The sequence below is a fragment of the Rattus rattus genome, chromosome 7 (genome assembly GCF_011064425.1).
Source record: "Rattus rattus isolate New Zealand chromosome 7, Rrattus_CSIRO_v1, whole genome shotgun sequence".
In the NCBI taxonomy this organism is placed as follows: domain Eukaryota; kingdom Metazoa; phylum Chordata; class Mammalia; order Rodentia; family Muridae; genus Rattus; species Rattus rattus.
Genome location: NC_046160.1, coordinates 90,563,143 through 90,573,114, shown reverse-complemented (window position 1 = coordinate 90,573,114; position 9,972 = coordinate 90,563,143). Strand labels below are relative to the sequence as shown.

At 46.7% G+C, this 9,972-nt stretch overlaps 1 protein-coding gene across 1 annotated transcript; it reads right to left on the bottom strand.

Annotated features, from left to right (window-relative positions):
- Positions 1 to 6,421: 6,421 nt before the first annotated feature.
- Positions 6,422 to 8,942, bottom strand: Hspa2 (heat shock protein family A (Hsp70) member 2). The gene has a single exon (XM_032907966.1). It carries the CDS (start codon positions 8,818 to 8,820, stop codon positions 6,919 to 6,921), a length of 1,902 nt encoding a protein of 633 aa, XP_032763857.1. The 5' UTR covers positions 8,821 to 8,942; the 3' UTR covers positions 6,422 to 6,918.
- Positions 8,943 to 9,972: the final 1,030 nt, after the last annotated feature.

Genomic DNA, 9,972 nt, shown 5'->3' with positions numbered 1-9,972 from the left:
AAATGTATTAAATGCTAACAGAAAATCAAGGGTTTTATAGTCCTCAGCCCTGTCTAACCTCAGTCTAAACTAAGGTGAACGGAAGCTCCTGAAAAATTAAAAAGTATTTAAAATTAACATGAAAAGCAAGGCATGTGGTTCAGGCTTGTAGTCCCAGTACTCTGGAGGTGAGGCAGAGGCCAGACTGGGGCCTGCATGGCAGAAGTGAGAGCTGACTGCAGATGGTGGCCCCCTGACATCCACAGGCCTGGGAAAACTTGTTAAAGTTTATACTGTAATAAAAGAGAAGTATCCTTTAAGTATCCTGTGGAAGAAAGAGCTCTTGTTTGTGCCTGATCAAGAGACCTGCCTTAAGAGCTTATAGACACCAAGGAGAAGGGCTTGAAAAGACCGATAAGCGGTTAAGGATACTCTTGTACAGGACCTGGGTTTCTTTCCCACTGCCACATGGTGGCTTTTAACCCCTTCTGTAACTCCAGTTTCAGAGAGCCAACCCCTTCTGATGTCTGAGAGCAGGAGGCATGCATATGGTATACATATATATATACATACATAACACTTGTAATGTGTAAAATAATTTTTTTAATTAAAAAGCAACTAAGAGCATATAACACAGAACGAAATTTCTGGTCTCAGACTTTCAGACCCAACATTAGCTGCACAGAAGCATGGTAGCATATGCCTTAGTCCCAGCACTCGGGAGGCAGAGGTGGGCAGATGTTCGTGAGTTCAAGGCCAGCCTGGTCTACATATTGAGTTCCAGGACAGCCAGGGCTGTGTAGAGAAACTGTTTCAAAAAAAAAAAAAAAAAAAAGAAAAGAAAGAAAAGAAGGAAGGAAGGGAGGAAGGAAGGAAGAAAGAAAGAATCATACGTTTATTTAGTGAAAAAGTCATAGTTTCACAGTGTTGTAATTCTGCTGAGGAAAGAAAAGAATAAGGCTTGAGACAATCGTGGTGCGCATGTCTGTAATTCCAGCCCCGGAGACACGGGCGGGAAGACTGGGTTCAAAGACTGCCTGTGCTACACAGCAAGTTAGACTCTACAAAGCAGAACCCTTATGATGCCAACTGTTGAATTAACATTCCTGACTGCTTACTCCTACCCTTCCCCTACACCCAACCTTCTCGCACTGAACGTGGTGAAGAGGAGTCCTTGGGTCTTAATTTTTTTCTAAAGAGACATTTTAAAATTAAGTATTGCCCCACTAAGCCAGAAGTGAATACGATCTAAAATATTTACATCCCGAGGATCATACCAAGAATGAGACTGGATTCCTTTAAAGACCTGTAATTTTCACTCAGGAACGAACCTTTGTATATCATCCCTAGTTGACAACATTTACTCATGCCTATTTATGAACTAAATATACAGAAGCAATTGAACACTCCTACTCTCATTTAAGATTCGTGTGTGTGTGTGTATGTGTGTGTGTGTGACTGAGTGCGTGTGGGGGGGGGTAGGTATGTGCACATGAATGCAAGGGCCCGCAGAGGTCAGAGCAGTCAGACTCCCCTGCAGCTGGAGTTGCAGGCAGTAGTAATCCAACTGCTGTGGGTGCTGAGAATGGAACTCCAGTCCTCAGGAAGAGTCTGTGCTTTTTTTTTTTTTTTTTTTTTTTTTTTTCTTTTCTTTTTTCCGGAGCTGGGGACCAACCCAGGGCCTTGTGCTTGCTAGGCAAGCGCTCTACCACTGAGCTAAATCCCCAACCCAGTCTGTGCTTTTAATTCCTGAGCCATCTCCCCAGCTCCTTCTCCTCTCATTCTTTATTTTCCTTTGGTTTTTCTAGACAGGATTTCCCTGTGCAGCCCTGTCTGTCCTGGAACTCACTCTGTAGATCAGGTTGGCATCGAACTCACAGAAATCCACTTGCCTTTGCCTCCTGCTGGGCTTAAAGGTATGAGCCACCACCATTGCCCTGGTTCCTAACCCTAATTTATGTCCCCTTAGCAACCTTGTAACCTCTGTGTTTAAATGAGATCTTACTTTCATTTACATGTGTAGTTACATGTATGTGGCAGGCAGTGTACCAAGAACATGATTGTCCTCTCCTTGTGATATGGAGCCTGAGGATGGAAGTAAGGGGTTGGTTTTATTTTAATCAAGGAGGGGTGTGCTTTACAACTTCTTTTTTCTTTTTTTTAAGACTTATTTATTATATATAAGTACACTGTAGCTGTCTTCAGACACACCAGAAGAGGGCATCAGATCTCTTTACAGATGGTTGTGAGCCACCACGTGGTTGCTGGGAATTGAACTCAGGACCTCTGGAAGAGTAATTGGGTGCTCTTAACCACTGAGCCATCTCTCCAGCCCGCTTTACAACTTCTACTACCTCCAGTTTCAAGTGGGAGTGCATTATGTACCCATCCACAGAGTCTCATAAAAGATCTTTTTATTTTATCCAGATATTCTGATTGCACTCCTGTTTAAGATATAAGATTGAGCCAGCACAGTGGTGGCACATGCCTCTGATCTCACAGGCTGATCTGAGTTTGAGGCCAGACTGGTCTACAGAGCAAGTTCCAGGACATCTAGGGCTACACAGAAAAACCTGTCTTGAAAAACAAAACAAACCCAAAACAACAAAAGAATACGATTGATAATAACGGGGGTGGGGTCTGAGGGGCTGAGAATGTAGCTCAGTTAGCAGAATGCTTGCCTAGTGAGAGCACTCAGTGGGTAAAAGTGCTGGTCGAGATGCCCGAGTTCAAGCCCTAGGGCTCATGTGGTGGAAGGAGCGCTCCCACTCTCACAGGTTATCTTCTGACTTCCACATGTGCACTGTGGCAGGAATGCAAACACACAACAACTCTAAAACAGAACAGGCTGGAAAGATGGCTCCGTGGTTAGAGCATTCGCTGCTCTGGCAGAGGACCCAGGTTCAATGCCCAGCACCAGCATGGAAGCTCATAATTGTAACTCTAGTTCCCAAAGCTCGGATGCCCTCTTCTAGCCTCAGTGGGTACCAGGCACACACATGGTGTATAGATAAACATACGGGAAAAATATCCATACTCATAAAAATTCTCAAAAATTATTCTCATTAAGCCTTTTGTGAATATTGAGTGGGTGATCAGTTAAGTATCATGTAAGCTACATTAATATCCCCTAAGATGCATACAAGTGTTCGTCCCTTTCCGTTATACAAACAAAATGCTGTAAGAAATTTAGGGATTTTTAGGGCTGGAGAGATGGCTTAGCAGTTAAGAGCACTGACTGTTCTTCTAGAGGTTCTGAGTTCAAATCCCAGCAACCACATGGTGGCTCACAACCATCTGTAATGAGCTCTGATGCCCTCTTCTGGTGTGTCTAAAGACAGCTACAGTGTACTCATATACATTAAATAAATAAATCTTTTAAAAAATTTTTAGAGATTCTTTCAAAATGTCACAGATCTCAATTACTGTAAACAGTATACTTTATTTTGATAGACTGCCTCCATTTAAACCGGAGACATAATCAGACATTCAGATACAAATGTGCCTGTTTTAAATGACCCTTTTTAATCCCTCAGCTTCTACTCTTAAACATGTTGCATTTGCTTTGGTTGCTCCAGCTACTACTTGGAAGTTCGAATGATGCTAATTATTCTGTGGGCTGTAACTTAACCCCCGCTAAGAGCAAGCATTGTTTCCACTGTTATTTGACCAGGGCTAGGATCTCATCTGGTAAGGAGTTCCCAGGTGTTCTTGAGTTACTGGTTTCAATTAACTCCTGGAAACAGTGGTTATTTTAGTGGCTTTATCTTAGTAATATTCAAATCTAGATACATTTGAGAAGATAGAATTAAAAGTTTAAAAGGTCCCCCACAAAAAGGCTAGTTTTGGACTGGGGATTTAGCTCAGTGGTAGAGTGCTTGCCTAGGAAGCACAAGGCCCTGGGATCGGTCCCCAGCTCCGAAAAAAAACCAAAAAAAAAAAAAAAAAAAAAAGGCTAGTTTTTACAAATTACGTTTCAAAATAACAGGAAAAGAGGTATGTATACATCCAGGTTGGTGTGATGGCAAGAGGTCAGAGTTCAGAGGTCAGACCACATCGTAGTGGTCATTCTTTAGAGACCCGAGGTGAATCATACCAACTCCACTTGTAGAAAGGCCTTACCGTTTGAAGTTGGAGCAGGGATGTTTTCCTTAGAGGCCAGGGATTCTGGGTGCTCAGCTAGCATGAACAAAGTACCAAGTTCAATATTGCCCTCAAGTAACCCACTCCTCAAGATTGGAAAATAAAAACCAAATCAACCAAACAGCCTTGAACTAATACAGGACTAATGAAAGAGCAATAGAATGGATATTGTCCTGGTAAAACTTGTGTTAAAAAGTCACTTTAAAGCCTTTAATCCCAGCACTTGGGAGGCAGAGGTGGGTGGATCTCTCGTTTGTAAATTAGAGGCCAACCTTGTCTATGTGAGTTCCAGGATACCTAGGGCTGTCTTAAAAAAAAAAAAGTAACTTTAGGCCAGGGGTGTTGGCCATGAAGTTGAGATGGCAGCATCTGGGAGATGAAGGCATCAGCAGCTCAAGGTCATCCTCAACTACACAGGTTAACCTGTGTGGCTCCAGGCTAGCCTGGGCTACTTAACACACTGTCTCAACAATCATTCTAAATCTATTAGTACCAAAGTACTTCACCAAATGTTTATGGGATAGCCTGTGTAGTCGTTTCACCACATCCTTTAATGTCCATTGCTGGAAGCTTTCACTAGTGTCACACCAGCATAGATTAATTAATCTGCCTCCACATTTCCAAAGTATAATCTTTGAAAATGTTGTAAGTATTCTGAAGCAGTTTTACAACTGTCTATTTATCTTCCTTCCCCATCTAAGTGAGCCTTGTTAAAAAAAAATAAAAGGGTCTATCTATTACATAGGGGTCAACTATAATGTGACAGTCATTTCTAAACCCAATATCCTTGCTTCTAATTTAAAAAAAAATTTCATATAGGTACACTGTCATTCTCTTCAGCCACAAAAGAAGAGGGCATCAGATCTCATTATAGATGGTTGTGAGCCACCATGTGGTTGCTGGGATTTGAACTCAGGACCTCTGGAAGAGCAGTCAGTGCTCTTAATCGCTGAGTCATCTCTCCAGCCCCTTGCTTCTAATTTTTAAATTAACACAACTATTTTTCTAAAAATAAATCTGTGACTAACAAAGAAGGATCCACAATAAGTTGGAAATATAGCTTCTAAAACTCACTAATATTTTAAAAATGAAGCAAAATTTTATGTAAAAAAGATAAAATGTCTATGTGTGCTGTTAAAATTATGCATCTTCAAATTAACTACTAAAACTCCCCCAAATTCCTCCTAAATGAACTAATGTAATTCCATTAAAAAATAAAACCTAGCCAGCCAATGGTCATACACACCTTTAATCCCAGCACTCAGGAGGCAGAGGCAGGCAGATCTGAATGCAAGAGCCAGCCTGGTCTACAAAGCAAGTTCTAGGATAGCCAGGGCTACACAGAAACCCTATCTCAAAAAACCAAACCAAACCATGCCAAACAAAACAAAACAAAACAAAACAAAACAAAACAAAAGAAACAACAAACAGGGGTTGGGGATTTAGCTCAGTGGTAGAGCGCTTGCCTAGAAAGCACAAGGCCCTGGGTTCGGTCCCCAGCTCTGAAAAAGAAAAAAATTTACCAAAAAAAAAAAACAAAAAAAAACCACCGAAACAAACAAAACCCCAAAAAACTAAAACCCAAATGGATCAGCAGGTAAAGATACTTGCTACCAACTCAAAAACCTGAGTTCAATCCTGGGGACACACATAGTAGAAAGAACCACTCACACAACTTGTCCACCCCTAAACAAATGTGATTTTAAAAAAGAACTGTAGTAGTGATTTGAGACAGGTAGTGTAAAAGCTCTAAGATCTTCAAAAGGGAAGTAATTAAAACTCCCACTCAGGTTCTTAGGGAATTTGCCATAAGCTCAGACAGTTGAGAGGCTTTATAGGAAGTAAAGACAAGTCCCAACACACTGGGACTCAACATTGCATCATCTTGAAACCTGCCTGCTGGCTCCTGTTTCAGGACCCTGCGTATCAGAGCCCATGTTTCTGTGCCCCTTGGGCTATTGAGAAAGATGCTGTCATTTTTGTTACTCTGGAGAAAAACTACTTTGTACAGGACTGGAGTCCCGCTTGTACTTCCCTGCAACATTCAGATGGCCTTGTTGCTGTTGTCTTAGAGCTGGATACTAAAGCCAGGACTTAGGAGTTTAGATTCACCTGAAAAGACCCCATCAGGTTTCTGTATGCTAAAGGTTAACCAAGATTCTTCACCCCTTAAATTGGTGATTTGAGGCAGGCGCTTCGTCTGAGAATTAGAGAAAAGTGGATTAGACAAACTTCACAGCACATTTTCTTAAAGAGCGACGTGAATCAAATATAAGAGACTGAAAACAGCAGACAGCAATTTTGAGATCAATTTCAGCTTTACTTTGAATGTGCATTTATGTGTTTACAGAATATACCTGTCTTTATTACCGCAGTGTTTACTTTCATCTCATAGTACATAAAAATAATTCAAGCTTCTCTGTATCTTAGTGTAACCAAGCTTCCATAGGACAGGTGTGCAAACATCAGGTTTCTCATTTCAAGCAAATCTCCACGTACATACTTAAGCTTAACAACAACAACAAAAGCTCAAATCAGCAATCGCTCTAAATGCATTAAAGAGAAACCTCATTTTTCCCCCAAATCAAACTTTAGAACTAACTTTTTATAACTAAACTAAGTTGTTGCACCTTTCCTTTCATATGTATGCACCAGGCTAAAGACTTCCAACAACAGATCTTACTTGGCACAAGGACATTTCAAAGAAAACCAAAACAAAAGGGAGAAAAAGAAAAGAAAAGAAAAGAAAAGAAAAGAAAGAAAGGAAAAGAGGTTTACGCGGACTCCAGCGCAAGCCTAGTCCACTTCCTCAATGGTGGGTCCTCCAGAGGAGCCGCCGCCGCCTGGACCGCCTTGGTAAAGTTTGCTGATGATGGGGTTGCACACTCTCTCAAGCTCTTTCTGCTTGTGTTCGTACTCATCTTTCTCTGCCATCTGGTTTCGGTCAAGCCAGTTGATCACCTCCTGACACTTGTCGATAATCTTGTTTTTGTCCTGCTCGCTAATCTTGCCCCTCAGTTTCTCGTCTTCCACCGTCTGCTTGATGTTGTAGGTATAGGACTCAACCGCGTTTTTGGCTGCCACGCGATCGCGATTAGCTTCATCTTCCGATTTGTACCGCTCTGCCTCCTGCACCATCCGGTCAATGTCGTCTTTGCTCAGACGACCCTTGTCGTTGGTGATGGTGATTTTATTTTCTTTGCCGGTGCTCTTGTCTGCAGCAGTGACGTTAAGAATGCCGTTGGCATCGATGTCAAAGGTGACCTCGATCTGGGGGACCCCGCGGGGTGCTGGAGGGATCCCAGTTAGGTCGAACTTGCCCAAGAGGTTATTGTCCTTGGTCATGGCCCGTTCGCCCTCGTACACTTGCACCAGCACGCTGCTCTGGTTGTCTGAGTAGGTAGTGAAGGTCTGCGTCTGCTTGGTAGGGATGGTGGTGTTTCTCTTTATGAGTGGGGTCATGACACCGCCAGCTGTTTCGATGCCAAGCGACAAGGGAGTCACGTCGAGTAACAGCAGATCCTGCACGTTCTCAGACTTGTCGCCAATGAGGATAGCCGCCTGCACGGCGGCGCCGTAGGCCACCGCCTCGTCGGGATTGATGCTCTTGTTCAGCTCCTTGCCGTTGAAGAAATCCTGCAGGAGCTTCTGGATCTTAGGGATGCGGGTAGAGCCGCCCACCAGCACTATCTCCTGGATCTGGCCCTTGTCTAGCTTGGCATCGCGCAGCGCCTTTTCCACCGGCTCCAGAGTCCCTCGGAAGAGATCGGCGTTGAGCTCCTCGAAGCGGGCGCGGGTGATGGACGTGTAGAAATCCACGCCCTCGTACAGCGAGTCGATCTCGATGCTGGCCTGCGTGGACGAGCTCAGGGTACGCTTAGCGCGCTCGCAGGCGGTGCGCAGCCGGCGCACGGCGCGCTTGTTGGGCCCAATGTCCTTCTTGTGTTTGCGCTTGAACTCCTCCGCCAGGTGGCTGACCATACGGTTGTCGAAGTCTTCGCCACCCAGGTGGGTGTCGCCGGCCGTGGACTTGACCTCGAAGATGCCATCCTCGATGGTGAGGATGGACACATCGAAGGTGCCCCCGCCCAGGTCAAAGATGAGCACGTTCTTCTCGCCGCCCGCGCAGCCCTTCTTATCCAGGCCATAAGCGATGGCCGCTGCTGTGGGTTCGTTGATGATACGCAATACATTGAGACCGGTGATGGTGCCCGCATCCTTGGTGGCCTGGCGCTGCGAGTCGTTGAAATAGGCAGGAACAGTGATGACCGCGCTCTGCACCTTGCCCCCCAGGTAGGCTTCGGCGATCTCCTTCATCTTAGTGAGGACCATGGAAGAAATCTCCTCAGGGAAGAAGGTCTTCATCTCCCCTTTATATTCCACCTGCACTTTGGGCTTCCCACCTTCGCTCACCACTCTGAACGGCCAGTGCTTCATATCCGACTGCACCGTGGCGTCTTCGAACTTCCGTCCGATCAGCCGCTTGGCGTCGAAGATGGTGTTTGTGGGGTTCATGGCCACTTGGTTCTTGGCGGCGTCGCCGATAAGGCGCTCGGTGTCGGTGAAGGCCACGTAGCTGGGGGTGGTCCGGTTACCCTGGTCGTTGGCGATGATCTCCACCTTGCCATGTTGGAAGACCCCCACGCACGAGTAAGTGGTGCCCAGGTCGATGCCGATAGCCGGGCCGCGGGCGGACATCCTGACTGAAAAACAGGCAAAGCAACGTTAGGACGAAAGAGTCAGGAGAGGCAAGCCGGGACCCGAGCCAACGGTCGCTTCGCACTACTCTTCACGAGCGCGACTAGCGTCTCCCGGATCCCCCTGCTGGGCTTCTCGGTCTTATAGTCGTCCTCCCACCCCACCCCCTGCCTTCTGGAAACTCTCAGAGCCAATCGGTCCCCGGGCCCGCCCGCTCCAACCCGTCCAGCGATCCCACAGGCTTGCCTGGTCGGAGTGACCAGCCGGTGGTCCAACAGATATCTAGGTGGGTGAGAGCGGGACTCCAGCCCCCAGCAGGGAGACCAAGGGGCGGCCGTTATGCAAATGAGCCCCGCCCAGTGCCTCCAGCCGCTTGGGGGCGTTAAGCTCGCGCCAAGGGAGCCAGCGTGAAAAGCCCCCTTTCCCCTCTCTCTTTGCCTTTTATAAAGCGTGATTCGTTGACATCCTTTAGATTGGCGGGGCAGATGCCCAATGAACAGCGCGGAACCCGAAGAGTGTGGCGCTGGGGCGCGGCGCGGGGCGGGGCGCGCAGGGGCAGCATGGAAAGGGCGCTGGCCTCCCGAAGGCTCCCGGGGTCGAAATTCTTTCTGAGACGGTTGCATCGAAAAAAGAACGGCTGGGATCGGCTCTCGTCTTTCCCGCCTCTGCTGTTCCTGCAGCGGGGACCGGAGCTGGGTGCGGGGTGGTTCCAGGGCGGGGACTGTGAAGTTGGGCGGGTGCGAGTTTTTCCCCTCGCGCGTCTCCGAGAGTGCGCGGCGGGGGAAGGCTGCGTGCGCGGTGCTTACCCGGGAGGCGGGTGGCTTTCCCGCCAGTGCGAGAAGCACGGCCCCCGAGCCACCTCCTTGCTCGGACCCGCTGTCCGGCCTCGGTCCAAGCTTCTCCCTCCGCTTTCCTGGTTTAGCTTCTTTCAAGCGCCCTAATAGGCAGTTTTGACTACTTCGCGGCACGGCGTAATAAGCCAGTGTCACCCTCTGACTCCGGTCCCCGCATACGCGATCCTGTTTAGGAACTAGTCATTTGGCGCGGAGTTCGGTTGAATGAGACTTTTTCCTGCGGAGAAGTTAGGTTGGCAGCACAGACTTGTGAGAGGAGGTAGATGAGAAAGAGTGAACATCTTTGGCTTTTGTTTAG